The sequence below is a fragment of the Vicugna pacos genome, chromosome 16 (genome assembly GCF_048564905.1).
Source record: "Vicugna pacos chromosome 16, VicPac4, whole genome shotgun sequence".
NCBI lineage: Eukaryota > Metazoa > Chordata > Mammalia > Artiodactyla > Camelidae > Vicugna > Vicugna pacos.
In genome coordinates this window covers 50806291-50831613 of record NC_133002.1, presented here as the reverse complement: position 1 = coordinate 50831613, position 25323 = coordinate 50806291, and the positions used below count along the sequence as shown (strand labels likewise).

The following is a 25323-nucleotide window of genomic DNA, read 5'->3' as shown; positions in this document are numbered from 1 at the left end:
CTCTAAGTTTTGGCCGATGCCTACAGTCTTGTAACCACCACCAACTCAGAGTAAAGACTAGTTCCATCACCTCCCCAAATTCCCTTGTACTCCTGTCCTCAGCCCTTCTCCCTCCTCCTCCCCCCAGGCCACCACTGGTCTCTTTTCTTTCCCTATAGTTTGCCTTTTCCTGAACATGATATAATTGGAATTACACCATATGTAGTCTTCTGAGTCTGGCTGCTTTTACCCAGCGTAACGCATTTGAGACTCAATCAGGATACTGCTTGTGTCAATAGTTGATTCCTTTTAATTGCCGGGGAGGTAGTTCATTATGTGAATGTACCACAGCTGGTTTATCCATTCACCAGTTTGAACATTTGAGTTGTTTCCAGGTTTTGGAGATTATCAATAAAACTGCTGTAAACATTCACCTCTAGGTTTTTTTTGTAAACATAGGTTTTCATTTCTCTTGGGTAAATACCTAGGAGTGGAATCACTGTGTTGTATGCTAAGTGTATTTTAACTTTCTAAGAAACTGCCAGACTGTTTTCTAGTTAAACATTTTGCGTTCTCGCCAGCAGTGGGTGATGGTTCCAGCCATTGTAGTAGCTGTATAGTGGTATGTTTCATTGCAGTTTTAATTTGCATTTCCCTAACGATGAATGTTGCTAAACATCTTTTCATGTGCTTGTTTGCTATCTGTAAAGAAAATCATTGGTGAAATGTTGAAATATTTTGCCCAGTTTTTAATTGGGTGGTTTTCTTGCTATTTGTTTTGGAAAGTTCTGCTAACATAGTAATTATTTATGATACACAATTTTCCAAAGCCCTCTTCTCTGTTCCTTTTTTCAAAGTATTCTCTTCTTGGATGCAACATCCACTCATCTAAGGACATTTATTATTATTATTATCATCATCATCATCATCATCATCATCATCATCATCATCATCATCATCGTTTTTGCAGTTTTCTTCAGTGTCTTGTGTTTCTTCAGATCCCACTCTTCTGTTTTAGTTTTCTCTTTGATTTCAGATGCCCGTGATTCTTAGCCGTTCCTATGGGGAATGAAGCACTGGATAGCACTTCGTGGGTTTCACTGTGAAGTAATTGGACAGTGGAACCCCAGATCAGTTTTTGTGTATTTTTGTTTTCTCTTGCGCTCTTTTAGTTTTTTCCCCTGTGAGTCTGTTTGTTTGGTTTCTTAAGGGGAGATTGCTTGGGGCTGGGAGTAGGGGTCTCAGGGCGTCCACTATGCTGGGAAACTGGGTGAGGGAAGGTGACTAGGGCCTGCCCCTCTGCGTAGACACACTCTACTAAATTTACCTGTTAGAAACCCTGAGCCAGCCTTTTTCCCCCCCTAATTGTGGTATAATTGACGTACAACATTATCTTAGTTGCAGGGGTACAACATCCTGATGGTGCTTGATACATTGGCAAGTGATCTGTCTATATACATAGTTACAAAGATGTGTTTTTTGTTTGTTTTTTTTTTGTTTGTTTGCTTTTTGTTGTTGTTGTTTTGTTTTTTAATAGACTTTATTCTTTTAGAGCAGCTTCAGATTCACAACAGAATTGAGCAGAAAATAGAGTTCACATATAATCCTTCCCACCTACACATATATACTACCCTACCCTCAACATCTCTCATCAGTGTGGCATATTTGGTACAGTCGATGAACCAACATGGGCACATTATTATCAACCGAAGTCCATAGTTTACATTAGGGTTCACCCTTAATGTTGTACATTCTATGAATTTTGACAAATGCATAATGATGTCTAGCCACCCCTATAATATCATACAGAGTAATTTCATTGCCCTAAAAATCCCTCGTGCTCCATCTATTCCTTCCTCCCTGCCTCCCAAAGATGTGTTTTTTTTTTTCTTGTGATGACAGCTTTTGAGATCTACTCTCTTAGTAACTTTCAGATATACAATGTAGCAGTCTTAATTATAGTTCCCATGCTGTAGGTTACAGCCCCATGACTTATGGCACTTTGTATCTTTTGACCCTCTTCCCCTATTTTGCCCCCACACCCTATCCTCTGCCTCTGGCAAGCACCAGTCTATTCTCTGTATCTCTGAGCTGCTATTGTTTTTTGGGTTCCATATATGAGTGAGATCGTATGGTATTTGTCTTTTTCTATGTGACTTATTTCGTGTAGTGTAATGCCCTCAGGTCCATCATGTTGTCTTAAGTGTCAGGATCTCCTTCTTTTTTATGACTAAATGATATTCCGTATTTGTGTGTGTGTGTGTGTGTGTGTGTGTGTGTGTGTACACACCACATTTTCTTTATCTAGTCATCCACCTGTGGACACTAAGGTTGTTTCATGTCTTGATTATTGTAAATAATGCTGCAGTGAACGTAGGGGTGTAGATATCTTTTCGAGATAGTAATTTCTTTTCCTTTGGGTATATACCCAGACGTGGAATTGCTGGATTGTATGATAATTCTATTTTTAATTTTTTGAGGATCTTTCATACTGTTTTCTGTAGGGGCTGCACCAGTTTGCATTCTCACCAACAGTACACAAGGGTTTCCTTTTCTCCACGTCCTTGCCAACACATGCTATTTCTTGTCATTTTGAGAATAGCCATTCTAACAGGTGTGAGGTGATATCTCATTGTGGCTCTTTTCTTTTTGTTCTAGTCTGTTTTTACTTTTTGTATTTCTTTGCTGTCAATTTACCAAGTGTTGAGAGGGAAAGGATATTAACTCATGTTACGTATTCGCCATATAGAAACTGAAGTCTCATGTAGTATTTCTTTACAATGTGATTAGAACGGTTAAAATATAACTTATCTAATACTTATTCAGTATGCAACGTACTGTGTTAAAAGCTTCAAAGAGATACAGTGTGGATAAGAGGTGGTCCCTACTCTCTGGTCTTTATTCTTTTGAAGAGGGAATGATAATATAGTGCATAAATGTAAGATAATGGGGCAGACTACAGTATGCTGTAAGGAAAACAGAGAATTAAATTGGGGAGAGAGGTCCTAGCCAACTTGGGAGGTCAGAAATAGTGTCAAGAACAAGGCTGAACTTGAGATATGCCTTGAAAGTTGGGTTGAATTTCTCCAAGTGAAGGTGGAATGGGAAGAGAAAGCAGGTGAATGTAAGATGACAGGAGGGTGCTTGTTCAGGGACTGCATACTTGTGGTCTGAGTGTGGAGGAGACAAGGCTGGGGACGTGGAGGTTACATTCTGGACCAATTTGAGTAAATGCCAGTCTGAGGAATTTGTACTTAGTAGGCAATGTAGAGTCATTGAATGTTTTAAAACCGGAGTGTGTCATAATAAAGCTGAGCTTTTTTGAAAAATAATCTGGCCTTGGTATGTAGGATTTGTTGGAATAGAAGGGGGCCGATATGATAACTTTCATGTAAGATTCCATCGTAGGGCACTGCCAAATGATTAAGCTCTTGTGTACAGTCGTTCCTTACTATCTGTGGGTGATTAGCTCCAGGACCCCTCCATGAATACCAAAATCTGTGGGTACTGAAGTCTCTTATATAAAATGGTGTGGCTCAGTTGGCCCTTGTGATCTCACATGGGTGCAGAACGCGTGGATGTGGAGGGCTGACTGTGTGTTTGCTGTGATTACCTGTGGTGGCTAAATCTTTAGAGAAATCTTGCTTCACATTACTGATTTTTTTTTAAGGCTTTTGCTACGTATTATTAATATATTAGAAATATTATATAATATATATTAGGTAATATATAATTACATACATATTATTATATATATAATATGGTATATTGTTGCATTAAAAGTGTAATAAATGTATTTCCACGAGCAGTGTATGAAAGTGCCCATTTTGGTCAGCATTGATTATTTGTAAACCACCTTTGCATTCAGTGGGTTAAAAGCTCTCGTGTTTGAATTAGCATTTTTTTGACTACTAATAAGATTTAATAGTTTCATGGCCCCTGATACCCAAATCTCCATTGTCACGGTTTCCTTCCTGTGTTTTAACTCGTGGATGGGTGAATACTTCTTGAACCCCTCCACTCAGATGTCCTGTAGGCCCATCCAATTCAGATGTTCCAAGTAGAGTTGGTGCTTTAGAATTCCCGGCCTCCCGTGTCCTTGCTCGGTGAGTAACGGCACTGCCCACTGAGTCGCCCGAGTCAGAGTGAGGAAGCAGTGGACTCCTCCCTGTGCCTCAGCCTCCATGTCACCAGGCTTGTCACAGGCCCTGTTCACTTTACATCTTATGTAGCTTTTAGATTTCTGAACGCTCTCTTGTTCATCTGCACATCAGGTCTTCCCTACACTTTACTTAGCCTCGTGACGGAGCTGCCCTGTCTGCCCCACCTCCTTTGTCTGTTCATCTCCTCTCATGTCCGTCTTCTGCACACACTGCCCGGCTCTGAGACAGATCTGATGGTGTCATGCCCTTTCTTAACACTCCTTTGTGGGAAAATGATGTGTGCTTTACTGAATGTGGACAATCTCAACTTGGGTTTTGCCTCCCTCCACCTGCCTCATCTTCTGTTGCTTCACTGATTTGTTCATGTATTCAAAAGATTGAAATATTGAAAACCTGCTACATGCTAGGCCCTCTCTGGAATGTAGCCACAAATAAAGCAGATATGGTCCCTGCTCTGATATAGCAGGGAAGAGAGCCAGTGAATCAGTGAGAGAACTGCTTCCACAGGGAGCAAGTCATATCATTTCTTGTGCAGGGGGAGGGGTGTCAGAAAAGACTTCCCCAAAGAGGTGACAGTTAACCTCAAAATTAAAGTAGCCGGGTGCGAGAAGGGGAAAGAGGATTCTAGGTCTTAGGATCCCCATGTGCAGTGGGCAGGAGGGAAAACCATGAAGGATTTTAAAGTCGGGAGTGATGTGATCAGATTCGTGGATTTAAAAAAAAGTCCCTCTGGCTATAGAATAGAGAGTGAACTGGGGTGAGGGAAGAGTTGATGAAGGGAATCAAGCTGAAGTTGACGAGGTGATACACCTTGTACTTTGGAGAGAAATATTCAGAAAACAACTTAGGACTTAGAATGACAGATTGGTTAGAGGGGGTGTGGTAGAGAAGGAGGTCAAGGTTGAATTGACTTCTAAAGCTCCTTTATTTCTCTTCTTATTTACAACTTATTTTTCTTTACTTTGAATTTGATTGTCAAGTATTACTGAATTCTTTGGGAAAGTCCCCCTCACACACCTGCGCTGATGAACGCCCAGTCACACATCCGTCACCTTCTCCTGCCTGCCTTCTCTGGTCCCCCTTTGCTTTTCCTTAGGTGGAACTGAGTTCCCTTACCTCTTCCCTACCCACCAGGGCCTTGTACATTTTGATGTTGTTTAGTTTCCAAATATTTGGGAATGTTTTAAGTTTCTTTTACTGATTTCTAATTTAATTTCATTATGTTCAGAGAGCATACTTTGTATGACTTTAGTTTTGTAAAAAAATTTTTGAGGTTTGTTTTGTGCCCCAAAACATCGTCTGGCTAGGTGAACTTCCCTAGAGGACTTGGAGAGAAGGTGTGTTCTGCTGCTGGTGGGTGGAGTGTTCTGTAAGCGCCACGTCGAGGTGGTTGCAGTGTGAAGTTCTTCTAGATCCTTGCTGATTTTCCACCTGCCTGTTCTGTTGATTTCCAAGAGAGGAATGTTGATGTCTACAACTATTGTGGCTTTACCTATTTCTCTTTGGAGTTCTGTAAGTCTTCATGTATTTTGAGGCTCTGTTATTGAGTGCTTAAACATTTAGGAAGGATTATTCAACCCCTTTATCATTCTGTCTTTATCTGTTAAGACATTGTACTGAGGTGGACTGTGGTTATCTGGCTGTCTCCTTCATTAGAACCTACCTTAGGCAGGGAGGGTCTCATTCATCTCCCTCTCCTTAGTGCTGGCCCAACCTCTAGTATGTGGTAGGCGGCACAGGTAATTATTGAACTGAGTGTACAAGTCTGAAAAAATCCTTTCACTCTTAGTTCTGCCCTGTCCAGGTTGGCAGCCACTAGCCACATGGGGCTATTTACTATTTTAAAAAAATTTTATTTTGATGGCAGTACTGGGGATTGACCCCAGATCTCGTGCATGCTGAGCACTGCATTCTACCTCTGAGTTGTACTCTCTCCCCTTAAAGTTAAATTAAGTAAAATTCAAACTTCACTTCTTCAGTGGCCCTAGCTACATTTCAGGTGTCAGTCGCTACGTGTGATGTAGAACATTTGGGTCATTTCATACCATCATAGATGGACTGACTGTGCTGTTGTAGTCAGTCTGCTTCTGCTAGCGTGTGGGAATTGACCTAGCTTCTCTTCTCCTCAGGTCTTTTATTTGCTCCTGATCCTGCACAGCCTGGGTAGCCCCAGCACTCTGGCTGTCCTCCTTTGTTGAACCTGTCAGACTTGGGATCATCTTCGGGATGAGGGCATCATTGTTGTTCTCCGTGGTTGGGGGAAGAGGCGGTCAGCTAACAGTTTTAGAAACTCTGCCGTGGTCCTGATAAAATTAATTCATAGATGTAGGGCAGGAGGGAGAAGGATTAAAATTCAGAAACTTGGGGGAGAAATTTAATTTGATAACTCAGAGAGTTCCTATATTGTAAAAGTTTAAAAGTCGGTGTTGGAACAGAATTGTCACATATTGGTGTGTCTCAGTGTGTCTGAGTTCTCCTATATAAAACCTCTTTCTCCGAAATCTCTGGACAAATGATTTAACTACTTTAATAGTTTTCAAGGAAAAGGTGTCACTTTTCGAGTGGAATTCTTTTGTTACTTAAGTGATGTTAAGTTGCAGTTATGGAACCTCAGGAGATTTCCTAAGAAAGCTAATTCTTAGACTCTTTTCTACTTGTGAATGTGTTCTAGAATTCACACACTTGGAGACTGCACAGCCAGGTGATGGATACTGAGTGGCAGTGCTCAGTAGGTGCAGTTTGTACATTTTGCTGTCATGGCTTCCTGCTTGATTTCAGTGTGTTAACATTGCCTCCTTTGAGGTCTGTTTATAGTATATTCTATTTATGGAACTTAAAAAGCATTTCAGAAATGCACATATTAATCTGCATGGAATTTCTCTTCTTGTCCTTTTTCCTTCTAATGCTTGCATAGCTACATCGAGACTTGTCTGAGGAAATAATCCAACATTTAAAATAGCTAATAAAATTTTATCCCTTCCTGTCCGTACAGCTTTCCTTGTTCTTCTGGACATCAAAATTAGTTCACACACTCCTTGAAGTTTTAGTAAATTACTCTTTTCTCCAACTTATGACTGTACTCTGCTTTCAAAGTGTTATCCAAACGATAAAAAAAAAAAAGGAAAAGTGATTTTACTGCAATTTCAGATATATATTTGAACTTTTTAGTTTGAATTACCTGGGTGAAATACCTCAGATCTCTGATCCTCTGTAAACTTGGAAGATTGCATTCATCCAGATATATTATTATCCTTAACTGCCTAAATAGCTTGAGTTATAAATCTTCCCTGCATTTCAGGAGAAACCTAAAAGTGGAGACTGTTTACAGCAGGGGGCACAAATTCAAATGCTACATAGTCCAAGTATATAAGGTAAAGACATGAAGTGGCTTTTTTCTTTATTAATATGTAACTGCATTCGCTGTTAAAGTTTATTTGTCTTGAAAAGACTAGCTCTGTTGGAACTTGTGTCCCTTTTTGCTTTTACAGACAGTGCTGATCTAAATGTGCTAGAGCTGTATCTTTAGTCACCCCGACTGGTGTTTCTGTGGGTGGATTCCGAGGAGTAGTATGGTTGGGGTACATCTAGTAGGCTGACCCAGGGTATACTCCCATCACCTATTAAATCTTCCCTGATCTGTGTTTATATGGCTTTTTCTAGAACTTACCAAAGTTTACTCTGACTTTAGCAGGTGTTCTTGAATGCAGACTAGGCCCAAAGTCCATTCCTTATTAATTTATTGCTAAATATACTTACTTGTAATATGGCAGCCTGAAATTTAGCTCTGACTGGGGAGGGGGATGGAGAGAAGATGTCTGTTTTGAGAGTTTTCTGGCCAAGTGGGAAATGGAATTCTTTATTACTCCTTACTTGCATGTGACCTTAGAGAAGTCATTCCTCTGTGGACCTTACTAGTTTACTGACCTGTAAAGTGTCGACTGGACGAGATGATCTACTGGGCAAGAGATTGGCAAGCTTTCTCTTAAAGTGCCAGATAGTAAATATTTTAGGCTTTGTGAGTCAGAATGTCTCTGCTGCTACTACTCAGCTCTGCCACTGTAGCATGATAGCAGCCCCTCCTTGAGCTCTTGACATTCATTAATCTTTGATTTGGATAATTAGATGAGGGGGAAAAAGCTTTGAATTTTTAAAATAACACTTCTGAAAATCTAGTAAGAACTTCAAATTTTATTTTTGCTTCTTCCCTTTAACGGGAAAGAAATACAAAAAATTTATAAAACTCAGAAGTTAACATTATTATTTTGATTACTGTCCTTTGGCAACTGTCTTTGTGTGAATGTGTGTGTGTATGCATATGCGTGAGTACTTACATGCGTACTTTTTTTTCTTTTTAAGTAAAATTGGATAATGCAGTTTCTTGGAATTTTGTACATTGGTAATGATGTTACCTTGCATGATACCTTTATGTCTTCCTTTCCCAAGCTGGATTTTCTTTTTCTTATTTCAGTGGCTAGGACTTCTAGTATGATGTTGAGTAAGAGAAATGAGAGTGGTGATCTTTGTTTCGTTCTTGATTTTGAGGTTAAAATAGTCAGTCTTTGACCATTAATTATGTTGTTTATTACAGATTTTTCAGGTTGAAGAAGTTCTCTTCTGTTTCTAGTTTGCTAACAATTTTTATCGGGAATGGATGTTCAATTTTGTAAGATTTCTTTTCTGCAGCTGTTGATTTGTTTGTATAGTATTCCTTATTCTTAATTTCTTTTTTTTTTCTTTGTAGAATCCACTCAATTATTTATTTAAATAAGTAGCTTTTAAACAGTTTTTGAAAGTAGGGATAGTGTCTTGACTATTTTTTCTCTATACAAAGTAGTACATAGTAGTTATTTAATAAAGATTGAAAATTAAATTGGTGAGTGCTTATTCTTAATTTCTTATTTAGTCTTTTGATATGGTGAATTATGTTGAGTGATTTTTCAGTGTTGAACCAATTTACATTCCAGGAGTTAAACTCTACTTGGTCACAATGTAGAATCCTTATATATTGCTGAATTCATATATGTGGTGTTTTTGGAGGATTTTTATGTCTGTGTTTATGGGGAATATTGATCTGTAGTTTTTTTTTTCTTGTAATGTCATCTGATTTTGATATCAGAGTAATGATGGCCTCAAAATGCATTGGAAAGTTGCCTCCTTTACTGTTTTCTACAAGAAATTGTGTAGAATTTTAAGTATTTCTGCCTTAAACATTTGGTAGAATATTCCAGTGATGTTATCTAGGCTTGAGTTCTCCTTGTTGGAAGATATTTAACTGTGAATTCAATTTCTTTAATACAAAGAAAGCTATTCCAGATATAAATTGTTCTTGAGTGGGCTTTGATTATTGATGTCTTTCAGGAAATTGGCTCCTTTCATTGTGAGTCCAGTTTGTGAATATAAAGTGGTTTGTAATATTCCCTTATCCTTTTGGTATGTGTAGAGTCCGTAGTAATGTCATCTCTCTCATTCCTGATATTGAAACTTATCTTCTCTCTTTTATCTTGGTTCAGTCTGTCCAGAGGTTTATCAGTTTAGTTATTAATCTGTTAAAAGAAGCAGCTTTGGGATACATTGACTTCTGTCTGTAATTTTTCTCTCTTCAATTTCATTGAATTTGCTCTACTCTGTTTCCCTCCTGCTTGCTCTAGGTTTGATTTGCTCTTATTGTGGTTTCTGAAGGTAGAAGCTTACCCTGCAGTCAATGACTTGAGACCTTCCATTCCTAATCTAGGCGTTTATTGCTATAAACATCCCTTTATGCACGTTATAAGCTTTTCCCCACAATTTTTGATTGGTTGTATTTTCATTTTCATTCAGTTCACAGTATTTTTTTAATTCCTATTGTGACTTAACTCTTTGACCTATGAATTGTTTTGAAATGCATTGTTTACTTTTCAGACATTGGGGAATTGCCCAGATATTTTTCTGTTACTGGTTTTTAATTTAACTCCATATAGTCAGAGAATGTACCTAGGTATGGCTAAATGTTTAAAAAAATTAAGTCATTTGAGGTATGTGTTATGACCCAAAACAAATATTGTCTGTTCAGGTGAATGTTCCTTGTGTGCTTGGAAGGAAGATGTATTTTGCTGCTGTTGGGTAGAGTGTTCCATAATTGTCAATTAGATCAAGTTTGTTGATAGTGTTGTTAAGATCTTCTGTATCTTTGTGGGTTTTCCATCTACCTCTTCAATGTTTACTAAAAGAGGAATGCTAAAATCTACAACTGTTGTTACAAACTTTTCTCTATCTCCTTGCACTTCTCTATGTTTATACTTCGTATATTTTGTGGTTCTTTTATTAGGTACATAAACATTTGTGGTTGTTTCGTCTTCTTGATCATTTGACCGCTTTATCATTATGAAATGACTTTCTTTACCCTGGTAATATTCTTTGCTTAAAATCCACTGTTTGGTATTAATATAACCAATTCAGCTTTTTTCTTTTTGAATAGTGTTAGCATGGTATATCTTTTTCTACCCTTTTACTTTTAATCTACTATGTCATGTTTTGAAGGGGTTCCTTGTTTTTTGTTTTTAATCCAGTCTTCTGACAGTGTATTCAGACTGTTTACATTTAATATAATTGATATGATTGAATTTAGGTGTCTAGTTTATCTAACCCTTTTTTCTTTCTCTCTTGCTCTCTTTTTTTTTTTTCTTTTTTGATTCTGTTTCCCTTTCCTGCCTACATTTGGATTAAGTGAGTCTTTTTTATTGTTCCATTTTAATTTATTAGCTTTTTGGTTATATCTATGCTATTTTTTAGTGGTTCCTCTAGGATAACAAAGTATTTATTTACTTATAGTTAGTATTTTATCCCTTTAAGTAAAATGTAAAAGTGTCACAACGATAGAGATTTCTTTATCCTAGCCCCCTCCCAGTGTTAAGATTGTCATATATGTCTACAGTTGTCCCTCCGTGTCTGTGGGGGATGAACGCCAGGACCGTTATGCATACCAAAATCTCCGGATGTCAAGTCCCTTATATAAAATGGCACAGTACGGTCAGCCCTCTGCATCAGACTCTACGTACATTGAAAGCCCCACTAGGCAATGTTACCATTTTTGCTTTCAACCATTATGTGTATTTTAAAGCGTTTAAGAGTTGAAACAACCCTTTTTTGTTTCTTTTTAAATTTACCCACATACTAACCATGTTTGTTGCTCTTCCTTTGTCCCTAAAGGTCCAGTTTTCACTCTGGTAACATTTCTGTTTGTTTTTACCATTTTTACCATTGTTTTAGAGCAGGATGTCAGGGAACAAATTCTCTTAGTTTTCCTTCATCTGAAATATTTTCATTTTGCCTTAATTGTTGAAGGGTATTTTTGAAGGATATAGAATTCTGGGTTGATGTTTCTCTAAGTGCTTTGAAGATGTCCCATTCTCTGCAGTTATTTGAATTAATGTTCTCTCATGTGATGCTGGTTTTCTCTCGCTGCTTTGTGGGTTCTTCTTCAGCTGTATGTTCTGGAATTCCTTCCATACTCTGGCTTGCAGGGGCCCCCTTTTCTTGATTGACTGGCCAGAAAGGTGTTTAATTTTCTTGCAGTTTCTGTACTTGGAGCCTCCATTGAGGCGGGGACCAGAGAGGGATAAAACGATGGAAATAACAGCCAAACAGGGAGTCCCCCTCACACTCTCCAGCTCCCAGGGGACCCTTTCCTCAGCCCTCTGCCTGAAAGACTGGGTGTCTTGGAGTTTTTCTGTTCGTGCTTCTTGCCGTGGATGCGCTGTCAGCGTGTTTATTCCAGGAGAGAAAATAGGGAAACAAACCTTTGCTTGTTGTTTGTTGTTGCTGCTTGAAGTTTTGACTCCTCTTCCTGTCTTGTGCTTTTGCTTTTCTTTCCCTCTCTCCAGAATCCTTTGGTGCTGTTTTTTTGTATTTTGTCCAGAGTTTTCGGTTGTAGTTTAGTAGAGTCATTCACTCAAGTGAGCGTACTCTGTCTTAACTGGCCTTGGACCACGTTCTTTGTTTGTTTGTTTGTTTTTGGTGGGGGTGGGTAATTAGGTTTATTTATTTTTAGAGGAGATAATAGGGATTCATGCAACCCAGGGTCTCATGCATGCTAAGCGTGTGCTCTACCGCTTGAGTTATACCACCCCACCATCACATTCTTTTTATGAGCTGCATAGTGTTCCCTTGTGCAGAAGTACAGTATTATAGTTTATTATTTTAACCAGTTCTTTAGTGGTGGACATTTAGGTTATTTCCAGCTTTTAGCTATTGCAGACTGCCAGAATGAATGTACATATGAGTATGGTATATGGTAAATTCTTAGAAAGGAAATTGCCAGATTAAAAGGTATGTATCCTCTAATTTTTCATAAGTAATTTACACATAATATGCTTCTGGATTTTATTTGCTCTTTAAAATTTATTTTTGTTGAAATGTTATTTACCAGTTTTAGATATATTTTTCATTTTATTTTGAGAACTGTGATTGGCCCATCATTTCTTTTGTGGAGGGAAGGGTGCATGTCTTCTTAGGTTTTGGTGTCACTGTTACCCTGGGTTTTATAAAAGGACTTTAAAACTTTTCTCTTTTTCTGTCCCCTGGAATGTTTTGAAAACCATTCAAGCTGGGTGCTGTTTTATGGGCGGGGCTCACTGACATCTTCGTTTTCTCTCATCGCTGATTTGTTTTCTGTTTTTTTGATTGAGTTTTGGTGTTTAGTAATTCTCTAACAATCATTCTGTCACCCAGGATTTAAACTTTATTAACATTCTTTTAATAGCTTCCGTACCTGTGGCAAATTCCCCTTTGTCATTGCCAATTTTATTCATTGTGTTCACTCCCACCTTTCCTTGATTAGCTTGGTTCTAGTTTAAATGGACCATGTAGATCGCCTTTGTCCACTTTACCCACTCTTCTGCTTCCTCTCTGTGGACATTAGAACTTCTGACCTGCATTCCGCGTAAATATTCAGTCTACTAGCTCTGTGAAGGTCAAAAAGATTTGTCTTAGTTCCCTGCTGCTATTCTGTTTCTGTCCATTTCTCCTTGGATTTCTTATAATTTTGTTTTATATAGTCTGATGGCAGTTTATTTGGTTTATTAATTCATGCAGCAGCTACTTACTCAGGAATCTACCACGTGCCAGGCACTGTAATTAAAGTATTGGGCCAGAGACACCAAACAAAAATAGTCCCGGTGGTTGTGGAAGTTGTAGTCTAGTAGAAGCATATGTTAATTGAGTGAAAATATAAGAGTTATAAATGTGGTAGAATATTATGAGGGAAAAGACATGAATGAGTGAGTAGCTGGCCACTTGAAAGCGTGGGTGGAAGTATTCTAGGCTGGGAGAACAGCTGTGGGGAGGCAGAGAGCTTTGCATGATCAAGGGGGCCAGTGTGTGTTGGTGGGAATGTAGTTTGGTGCAGCCATTATGCAAAACAGTATCAAGATTACTTAAAAAACTAAAAATAAGCTTACCATATGATCCAGCAATCTCACTCCTAGGCATATATCCAGAGGGAACTCTAATTCGAAAAGGTACATGCACCCCAGTGTTTATAGCAGCACTATTTACAATAGACAAGGGGAAGGGTATAGCTCAAGTGGTAAAGCCATGTACGAGGAGCTGAGTTCAATCCTCAGTACTATCTCTAAAAATAAATAAATCTAATTACCTCCCCAACTAAAATAAAAAATAGAGAACTCAAACATACAATAGCCGAGACATGGAAGCAACGTGAATGTCCATCGACAGATGATTGGATAAAATAGTTGTGGTATATAGGTACAGTGGACTACTACTCAGCCATAAAAAGAATAAAGAAAAAAATAATGCCATTTGCAGCAACATGGATAGACCTGGAGATAGTCATTCTAAATGAAGTAAGGCAGAAAGAGAAAGAGATATATACCATATATCACTCATATGTGGAATCTAAAAAAGAAAGACACACATGAACTTATTTACAAAACAGAAACAGACTCACAGACTCATAGAAAACACACTTGGTTACCGGGGGGCTGAGGGGAGGGCAAAAGGGGCTGGGAAAGGATAAACTGGGAGTTCAAGATTTACAGATACTAACTACTATATATAAAATAAACTAAGTTTCTACTGTGTAGCACAGGGGACTATATTCAATATCGTACAGTAATCTAAAATGAAAAAGAATATGAAAACGAATACATGTATGTATATGTATGACTGAAACATTATGCTGTACACCAGAAATTGACACAACATTGTAAACTGACTATACTTCAGTTTTAAAACAATGGAAAATACATTTAATTTAACGTGGATATAATCTTCTATTTCAAATTTCTCCATTTGCTTTTTATTGCTTTTTTTTTTTCCTTATTCTTTTTCTTTATCCAAGATTCAATCAGGGATCACTTAGTGCTTTTAATTGACATCTCTTTTGTTCCTTTAGAGCCATTCTGTCACTTTTGGAGAGGGGAGGATTCTTTTGTGATAGTGATATTTTTTAATTGTCTAGGCCAGTTGTCTTTAGAATGTCTCAGTGTTGGATTTATCTGATTGCTTTCCATAGATTCAGTTTAGATACTTTTGGCAGAATGCTCTGTGAGGTATCTTCCTCTGCACATCTCACCTGCAGACATGCCATCAGTTTGTCCCATTATTGATAGTAAGTTTGATCACTTTGTAAAGGTTGTGTCTGCCTTTTAAAAGTACCTTTCCCCTTTGAAATTAATCTGTAATTTGTGGGGTGATACTGTGAGAATATCCTGTATCCAGTGGTTTTAGCATCCATTAATGGGCCTTGGCTGAATCAGTTTATTACAGTGGTGATTCCCTAATGGTGATTTTTCTGAATTTTTATTCCTTCATTTATTAGTTGGCACTTGAAGACCTCTTTCCTTTCTTTTGATCATTATTGATGGGTTCCTTTTTAATTCATTGTGAAAACCGAAGAAGTTTTACATCATAATTGTTTTTGTGCCAGGTGTTTAGGAAGCAAGATTCTTTGCTAATGTTACTTAAAATGTTTACTGAACTGTTCTAGAGGCATATTTTATTTGGAGAAGAAACTAAAGAGGTATATGAAAGGCATTTTTATTTTTTAAAGGCTAAAAGAAATTAGTAAATACTTCAACTTTCGTTAAAGCCAACATTTCACCTTTTCCCTGTTTTTCTACTACAGTGAAAATTTTTCTTGAATAAATGGAAAGTAACATACTCAGTAATGGTTGATGGAATTTGGTGGTAATTCTGTGTAAATAAACTTTTCAAATATAGGTAACTTTTTCTTTTAAAATAATTAGAAAATATTTTACACATTCAGAAAAGTTTGAAAAATAATGTAGGATATACACTCTTTACCACTAGCCAGATTTAATAATTGACATTTTCTCTCTATTTGTTCCAGCTTTCTCTTTTCTTTTTAACATAATGTTACAGATTTAGTTAACCTCTACTCTCCTTTTTCCTTCCTTGCCCCTCCAGAGGTATTCAGTCTCCAGAAGTTGGTGTGTATCATTCCCAGTCCTGTTTCTGTGCTCGTACTATATATGTTTGTATGCAGGTATTGTTTTATGTTTAAAATTTTTACATGGATGGTCTTTCAGTGTTTAAGTTGCTTTTTTCACCTTTTAAAAAGTTTTCATTATCCATGTTGATGGATCTGCTTCATTTGTCTTTAAGCACTATATGGTGTTGCATTGTATTTACCCATTTCCTACTGATGAACATTTGGGTTATTTCCAGTTTGGGAGTGTGCTTCTTTAGAGCGCAGTACCACATGTTCTGTAAGTTTACTCATCTGTGTGTGTATGTATGTGGATTTCTTTATTTGATATTCATATCTTTATTTCAATTTTGATAGAATTCTTATTTTGTTGGAATTTCACAGATAATATATTAGGTATTTTGCAGTTGTTTTAAAGAGAGAGGGTACTGAATGTATTTTAGCCTTGTGTTGTTAACCCGGTGGAGTTGTGCAATAGTCCCTAGATGTAATCCTAGACCAGGGCTGTCCAAAGAAGTTTTTGTGGTGATGGAAATGGTCTGTATCTGTACTGTCCAGTATGGTAGCCACTAGTCACCTGTGGTGTTAAGCACTTGAAATGATGCCACTTGTTAAAATTTTTGCTTTCAAGGCGGGTACTTTCTAACCCTGTCATTGATCTCCTTTATCTGCTATTTCTCCCACTTGCACAAAGGGCACTTGTTAGGTCTCAAATGCCTTTTGCCTGAGAGGTTAACTCAGGTGGTTTTTTAGCAATGGGAGAAGTCTAATGCAGTAAGAGCCCAAGCTTAGGAGACGGGTGAACTTGTATGTTAGTTGTAACTCTTAGTGGTACTGGCTGTGTTACGTTGGACAAGTCATTCAGCCTTTGTATATGCCTCTTTAAAAGGTGATAGTAATAGTACCTACTTCATGAAGTTGATCCAAAGTTTAAAGGAGATAATGCATTTAAATGTGCTTAGCACAGTTCCTCTGTACAGCACATAGGAAGCCGTTTGTGAAAGCTAGCTACTGTTTTTCCTGTTACTGGCATGAAAGAATAAGGAATGGAGAGAAATAGAGACTCACTGGATGAGCACAACCTTGTGAGTAGTAACCTTAAAACTAGATTGGGACACTATTCGAGATCAAAGAGGGAATCCTTGTTTCTTTGGACAAATCAGTTTCATAATTTTAAATAGATGACTAGTAAATGTATTACAGGTGATTTATTTTTGTTATCCCACTCATGGTTTATGTGTAACAATAGATTCAAGAATTAGATTTTATTAGGTGTTGAATATTAGCTTCTGTTGAAAACAAACTTCACTCACCCCTGTAGCGTTACTGAGTGTCCATCTTTCTCTCAAATAGCAATTAGAAGTTGGGGGACGACATTACATTTTTCCCGATAGAAACACACGTTATATATAGAGTTCTGAGGTCTAGAAGTCTGAAAACGCTATGTAAATAGTCTTCTTAGAATTAATACAGTAAAAGTTTATAAACCAAACTGAGAAATCTGCAGTGGCATCTGGATATTAATCTTGGCATGACTTCACCCCTGGACCCCCACCCTCTGTAGATAGTTTTGCTTCTGGGTATCATTTGTTGAACACATTTTATTTTTTTAAGTTACTACAATAAAACACAGTCTGTCTCTCAAGAAGTTAACAAATGAGCTGGGGGCACATGAGCAATTGCTTGTTATGTAAATATGCCACACTGTAGTGGAGCGCCTTACACAGTGTCAGAGAAGCACAGAGCCAGAGGCACAGGAGAGGATGGAAGAGGTGACATTTGATCAGGGCCTTGGAAAAGGTCTAGAATTTCTTACAGCTTTACCAAATTAAGGCAATAGCTGCTTAAAATGTATAAAGAAAATTTTAAATTAAAAAGAAAACCCTGAGATATTAACAAATACAGATTGTACCCACAGTGTATATTTTGAAAACCCAGGCGTGTAGAAAAGGTCCTCAAGCAACAGTTAGCACCTGGTGAGCATTGTTGACTGGTTCCTCCACAGAGCTCGGAGGCAGCATCGAGCATCCCTGTAGACTCTATTAAGTAGACTTCTGTTATGGAATTCAAAAGAGTGGAAAGTTTTGCCTCAGTGACTGCCAGGTCATTTAAATAAAGGATCTATACATAGCGTAATTGTTCTGTTAAGGTGATAATCTGTCACGTGGGCCAGAATCCTTGTTCAGTCAAGGAGCTCTCTTCCTTAACCTGGACCGTGTTGGAAATTCATTGACGAGTTCTTGCTCTTTGGTTTTCTCCCCCAGCCCTACAATTCGTGCAGACCACTTTCCATCCTTAGCATTTTCTTTTTGCAGGCTTCTTAATGTCTTTGATTAAGTCTTCAGCCTCCTTTCACATCAGTCCTATTTTAATCAGACCTCCTGAGGCAGCCACTCAGTTCTCTTGCTTGAGTTTGCACAAAAACCCTACTTTCTGCTTGGTAGGGGGAATATCTAGTTTCAATAAAGCAGTAATTTTCAAACTTGGCTGCACATCAGTATTATTTGGGGAGAAAGATAAAAATACAGATTACTGAGCTTCACCTGGATTCTGTTCTGGGGTTGCATTTTGACACTCTGCTTTTAACATTTTACCGTGTGATTTTGCTGCATTTCTAGTTTTAGGATAGACTGTTTCAAGGCAGCATCTCAAACTTTAACGTGTGTATGAATCACCTGAAGGTTTTGAGAAACCGCAAATCCTAATTTAGTAGGCCTGGGGTGGAGCCTGAGATTCTGACTTTCTTGCAAGCATCATAGATAATGCCAGTCATATTTTGAGAAACAAGGTTTGAAGGGAACTGGAATTGGTGAATTTCATCTGTGGTATATTAATTTTTACTCAGCTGGATCTCAGAGGGATGACCTTTCTAAGTTCTGGGGTAGTGGTTCTCAAACTATGGGATGGGCCTCAGACCAGCACAGTTAACATCACATGGGAATTCTTAGAAATGCAAATTGAGACTCTGTCTTAGACCTATTGAATCAGAAACTATTTTAATTTTTTTTAATTTGGGGGGTAGTAATTAGGTTTACATATTTATTTATTTTTGGAGGAGGTACTGGGGATTGAACCCAGGACCTTGTATATGCTAATAAGTATGTGCTCTACCACTTCAGCTATACCCTCCCCCCCATCAGAAGCTATTTTAATCAGAATCAGCTCTCCAGTTTGAGGACCACTGTCCTAGGACTTCTCTCACTGTAGTCCTGTTTAATTATATAGTGAAGAGTAAAAATGCATTTCTGACATCTAGAAATCATGTAAAGACATCATTTTCTTGTGTAATTGCATGGGTTAGCACTTAAGAACTACTGATTTTTTTCAATAAATATTTAAATACCTTACTATGTGCTGCCCACAATTTATAGCAACAAACAGCATAGACAAAACTCTGTCCTTAAGGAGATTACATTCTAGTGGTGATAGTAACTACTAGTCTGTACACACATACATATCTCCATAAGTAATAGATAAGACCTGTTTTGCATGGTTTCAAATTGTTTATCCTTTTGTAGCAATTTTTGTTTGTTTCTTTCATGGTTTTTTAATGATTGATCCATGCCGACATATGGAGCCCTCGACTGCTCTATAGAATTCTATCGAGTGAATGTTCCACAATGTAATAATTTCTCTGTTGATGTACATTTTAGTTGTTTTCAGCTTGATTGCTTGCTTTTATAAACAATATTGAATGTTCTGCATATGTATAAGGAAAATTTCTGTAGAGAAGTATTTTTCAAACTTGGGCTGTAACCAGCATATGTTAAAAGCAGAAAGAGATTGGAATAGGATAGAGGAGAACATATTAGTATAAGGCATATAGTAAGTGTAGCATTACTACAATCGAAACTATAGTAGTGGCAGAACTTTTGGGCACTGTGTGTACTGTATTGAGATGTAAGATGTATTTCTTTGGATCATGGGCAAAAAGTTTGCAAACTGCTCTCTCAGGGTTATATGCACAATCTTAACCTGACTCTTACTGAACTGCTCTCCAGAGTGGTGGTACCAGTTTACAGTCCCACTGATTGCTACACTGGTGTTTCTTTTGTTCTCCGCTTTAAAAGTTTGTTTGGATAGACCTTTAAATTTTTGTCCATTGATGAGTATGAAACAGTATCTCATTGTGGTTTTACTTTGCTTTCTCCTGATAACAAGTGAGGTTGACATTAATCCTTTTTTTTTAAATACAGGAAAATTAATATAATCTATCTGTTAGATATTAGATTAGTGTTGAAAATGGTAATAAGCGTAATCCTCAATGGCATAATATGAATAGTTGAAATGAGTTGGCTTGCTAGTACTAATGATTGACAGTTGAGGAGCTTAAGAGGTTTAATTTTATGAGCTTTCTCTTTATACACTATAATCTATGCTCAGTAAACTGAGCATACTGTATCTTTCAGTTTGGCGTAGTGACCTTTTTATTTGTATTCATACAAAACCACTGTAGCCATTACTTGCAGCATCATTTTATTGATTTGAATATTAATGTTAAATGTTTGTATAGATACCTGCCCAATATTTTTCTTTTAAAATATTATGATAAAAATATGTATGTGATATTTTAAAATATAAAAAAAGTAAGAAAAAAAATTAGTCTCTCTTATTTTGCTTTCGCCCATTTTTCCTCCCCAGGAGCAACTATTTTAAAAAGATTCTTGTGTGACCTCTTAGACATATATAATTCATGTATATATGCCACCTTTTTCTTTTTTGTTTCTAATTTCTCACATGACGTTCTGTTTATTGTTCTGTAGCTAGCTTTTTCCTTCACTTAATAATGTATCATAAAGATTTTTACCTTGTTCTTTTCAACTGCTACATTTGATTCTATTGTGTAGATGTGTCATAATTTGTGATTCATTTAAGTATTGATATATATTTAGGTTAAAAAGAAGAAAAACACAAAATACACACAGAACTTCAGCTTGTGTAAACTGTTGCATTAGGTATTTTTGTATTTACTCAAATTGACATGTCTGTATATCTGAAGGATAACTTCCAGGAGATAGAAAAGCTGGCTCAGAGGAATATGCATTCAGATAGATTTTTGCCAGGTTGCCTTCTTAAAAATTGAACCAATTCAGACCCTCCCAATAATGCTTCAGAGTAAACTTACCAATATTTAATGTTAACTTTCAGAAGTGCTCATATTGTTTAGTAGTATGTAGTCGAGTTTGAGTAGAAGCTATTTTGTGGTTTCCAGCTAGAGAATATGCAATGTAGAATTTATGGATCTTTTCTGCCTTTCTTCCTTTTACCTCTAAAACTAACAGAAAGCTAATAGACTTTCGCTTAATATAAAGCTAAATGAACTGTTAAAAATCAGAATGATATGATGATTATCCAAAATCTTTCAGAATCTATAGAAGCTGATACTTTAAAATTAGACATTAAACTAATTTAGGCAATATTTCTGTTACTACCTTACAAAAGAGTAATATCAGCACTTTCCTCAACATTAACTGTTCTCATTGATAGTCTTTAAAGAGCAGTTTACTGAGTTTCTCAGTAGAAAAGGCTTATCTATAGTATCATATACTATTTTAATCAGTACTCTATTATTTGCAAGTGACAGAAAACCAACATACTCACTTAAGCAAAAAGGGAATGGCTTTTGGGATTTGTCACTGGGAAATCTGAAGGACAGGTTCCGCCGGTACTCACTCTTGAGTTGCCATTATTTACCTCCCACTTCTGCCTCTTGTCCTTATTCCTTTCTCCCACAAGGGAGGTGAAGGTAGGTTAGCCACAGAGAGCTTTTGGCCGTCCTCATGGAAAGAGAGTGCTTCAGAGCACCTCTCACTCAGCATGTGAATCTAAAATCCCAGGCTAGACTGTTGCTGACCTGCCCTGGGTCATGTCTCCACACCAGTGATTAGGAGATAGAATACAGTGATTGGGGGCCCATTAGAATCTCATAGTGTAGGGAAAGGGTAATTCTCTAAAGGGAATGATGCTGGCAAGTGCTTATCATAAAAGAAACATGCCAAATCTTTCTTTGGCATAAGTGTTGGGTGTTCAGCTGGGGAGATGGAATAGATACCATCAAAAGGTAGATTACAAGGTAACAGATGGTTCAAAGAAGACTACCAGAACTCAGAAGAGTTTGTGGGAGTTAGAATAATCTTTTGGAGGAGATGGTACCAGAGTTAAATCTTAAGGTGATGGTGATGTATTCCTTATCAGTTGCTTTCTTTCTTTATAAGGTCTCTTTTATCCATCTTTTTCTTTGTTTCGCGGCCAGACTCTGAATCCAGGTCTCTGTCTTCTAGGTAATTGCAGAAGATGCCCTGTCTGGTCTGTTTTCCCTGTCCAATTCATTGTATACACTGAAGCCAGAGAAGTCTTCCTGGAACATTCTTCTCAAATCCCTGCCCTGCTCAGAAAACCTGTAACAACCTTCATTACTGCCAGAATAAAGTGTTGTACAAGGGACTACACATAACATTTAAGGATTGCTGCGTTCTGGTCCTAGAACTACTTTTCCAGCCTTTCCTTTTGTAATCCTTTACTTGGACTCTGTTTGACAGTGTTTTGCATAAACAGCTAAGAGGAACATGGGGGCTATTTCTGTAAGCAGGTTTGTCTGCAGGTTTAGTGACTTGTGTTTCTTCTGTCTTGTTTGAGGATAGTATTCCTCTAAGTTCAGTCTTCCCTTTTACTCCTTCTCTGCCTTCTTTCATTTTTACTTAAGCGGATGAGACCCAGATAATTTCCAGAAGACAGTGAAATGGACTGGATTATCCATCACGATGCTTACTTCTGATGTGGTGATGCTGTGATTTAATTGAATTTATGAAAACTGCATCTGTGTAGATGGAAATTTGCTGAAATGGAGGTTTCTTTCTTACTGTAAAGACTCACCAGCAAAGTCTGGCCCAGAGCGATCCCTTGGGCTTTTTCTACAGAAAGTAATGGATATAGTCTTATTTGGAAAAATCTTCTTTCCAATGAATGAATATTGGCGGTGCATTGTATAAGTTAAAAGATCTTGACTTTTATGTTCTTCAGCATACTTTCTTCTCCTGGTGCCACGTTCCCTTTTAGTTTGCTAGAGGGGAGGAGGGTGCAGGAATCTGGGAGGGAGGAGGCAGTTAAGAGTCACCAGTAACCTCAAATCATGGTTAATTAAACTTAATTGTACAAAAATGAATTATATGTTAATTAATCTCATTAAAATTAATTCTGATGTTTTAAAAATACATTTCCTATTCTGTAAACATCATTGGAAAGTATAATAATGCAGGCATAGCAGTTTAGGAGAAACTTGTTTCTTTCAACGAGTGTTCTCATTAAAATACCTCATAGACTTGTTCAGAGGATTAAGTGAGATCTGCATGCTAGCTGCAGACTAAGCTCTCGAGTGCTGTGTATTGAAACATTTACATACATACTTGCATATACCTGGTCTGAACATCACACCTCGTAAATTGTCAAACAGCCATCTACTGTTGCCTAATTTACAGCTAAAAATTATAATCTGTTGTCTGTTTCCTAGGTGAGCCTCACCCCCAACCCCACGCCCCTTTGCCTCCCAGTATTGAAACTCTACTTACCTCTCCCTCCTTTCTGCCTCAGCCCCAGCCTTGTGCTCCACTGCGGAACTCCCCAGCACAGGGCTCTCGGGAGGCGCTTCTGGCAGAGGCCGGGGCTGCTGCACCGGAGGACTTCCCGTCTGTCTGGTTGTCGAGAGCCGTTTCTGTAGTGCAGCTGACATGGTGTGAGATCTGTTACCCTGTTCTCTTCCATGGACATCTTTTTTCTCATTTATGTTCTTGTCAGATCTTTCACAGATCGCGGTTATTTCTTATCATGGTTACCTGTAAACCAGTTAGCCCCTCTAGGTAACTGAGAGCTGATTATAATTACAGTTTTTGAACTTCTAGTTTGGGATGTAATGGGGAACTTTTGAATTTAGATTTTTTTTATAGACTTAACAATTAGAGCTAAATCACTGCTTCTTGATATTATTTTAACTTGTCAGTATTAGAAAAATAGAAATATACTTCTCTCCTTTTTTGAAGCGTACGTCCAAATGGGAGAAACTAGAAAACCCCTAGTTGGCAGAACTGATGTACTGATTTGTAATTATACTATTACTTTATTTACAGGTAGGCGAAAACCAAGAGTACATCGGCCTCGTTCTCCAATATTGGAAGAAAAAGACATCCCGCCCCTTGAATTTCCCAAGTCCTCTGAGGATTTAATGGTGCCTAACGAGCATATAATGAATGTCATTGCCATTTATGAGGTACTGCGGAACTTTGGCACTGTTTTAAGGTTGTCTCCCTTTCGCTTTGAGGACTTCTGTGCAGCTCTGGTGAGTCAGGAGCAGTGTACACTGATGGCAGAGATGCACGTCGTGCTTCTGAAAGCAGTTTTGCGTGAAGAAGACACTTCCAATACTACCTTCGGACCTGCTGATCTGAAAGACAGCGTGAACTCCACGCTGTACTTCATCGATGGGATGACGTGGCCAGAGGTGCTGCGTGTGTACTGTGAGAGTGACAAGGAGTACCACCACGTCCTTCCTTACCAGGAAGCCGAGGACTATCCGTATGGACCAGTGGAAAACAAAATCAAAGTTCTGCAGTTCTTAGTCGATCAGTTTCTCACCACGAATATTGCTCGTGAGGAGCTGATGTCTGAAGGGGTGATCCAGTATGACGACCACTGTCGGGTCTGTCACAAACTCGGGGACTTGCTCTGCTGTGAGACCTGTTCGGCGGTGTACCACCTGGAGTGTGTGAAGCCGCCTCTGGAGGAGGTGCCAGAGGACGAGTGGCAGTGTGAGGTCTGCGTGGCACATAAGGTGCCTGGTGTGACTGACTGTGTTGCTGAAATCCAAAAAAACAAACCATATATTCGACATGAACCTATTGGGTATGACAGAAGTCGGAGGAAATACTGGTTCTTAAACCGAAGACTCATAATGTAAGTAAATCTGGGCTTGATTTTTATATGTGTTTAAAATTAAGCCAGCTTCCTTCAAGACTGCTGTAGAGAAGCTACGCTGCTGATGTGACATAAAACTTTGTGTTCTAATAATGAGTTCAGTAGTTAAATAATTTCCAACTTGAAGGAGTATGTACGACTAAAACAGTTTTTAAAATTGTAAAGAAAGAAGGGTGTATGAAAATAAAGGAAAATACGCACCGTTGTATTCAGTGCCCAGGACGGAAAATTGTGTGCCGCTGGGTGCAGTGCGGCTGCCGCGGTGGGCCTTCCTCGGCGGGTTCCCTGCAGCCCACCCGGGGTCATCTCCTTCCTGACTGTGGCGTTAGGGTTTTCTTGCTTCTCTTTAGTTTTACTGTATCTGTATGTAAAATGGAGCAGCAAGAACAAACCAGCTGTGTAAGGAAAGGTCAGTGCTGCCGTTACTGGCCACAGTCTCCCAGGAGAAGGTGAGCCCAGCAGACTCTTGGTGCTAGTCTGGCTTGTGCTTTCCTGAGAGTTTTCAAGAGATTCTTCCAGGCAGGTCAGTGGGAAGGTCAGGAGGAAATGTGGGAAGGCAGAGGGCCAACCTCACTCAGGGTGTGGAGCAGGGTTGGTTTTGGAAATCTTGTAGAGATGTGGTCAGAGGGAGTGAGCTACTTTGTATTTTCAGCTTCTAAAGTTTTGTGACATTTTGACTGTTTTTCTTTGTAAAGTCAAATACAAAACTTTAAATATGATTGCTAGTGATAGCTGTTCCTTGTCAATAATTTCAGTAAATCTGAAAGATTT

General features: G+C 38.2%; 1 protein-coding gene across 12 annotated transcripts in view; it reads left to right on the top strand.

The window, feature by feature from the left end:
- The window catches only part of BPTF (bromodomain PHD finger transcription factor), a 127730-nt gene that overhangs the window by 9232 nt on the left and 93175 nt on the right, over positions 1–25323 (top strand). For all 12 annotated transcript variants that reach the window (XM_072939433.1, XM_072939432.1, XM_072939431.1 and 9 more), the window contains exon 2: positions 23709–24531. In XM_072939433.1, the coding sequence (XP_072795534.1) occupies positions 23709–24531 (823 nt within the window). The remainder of the gene's footprint in view (positions 1–23708; positions 24532–25323) is intronic.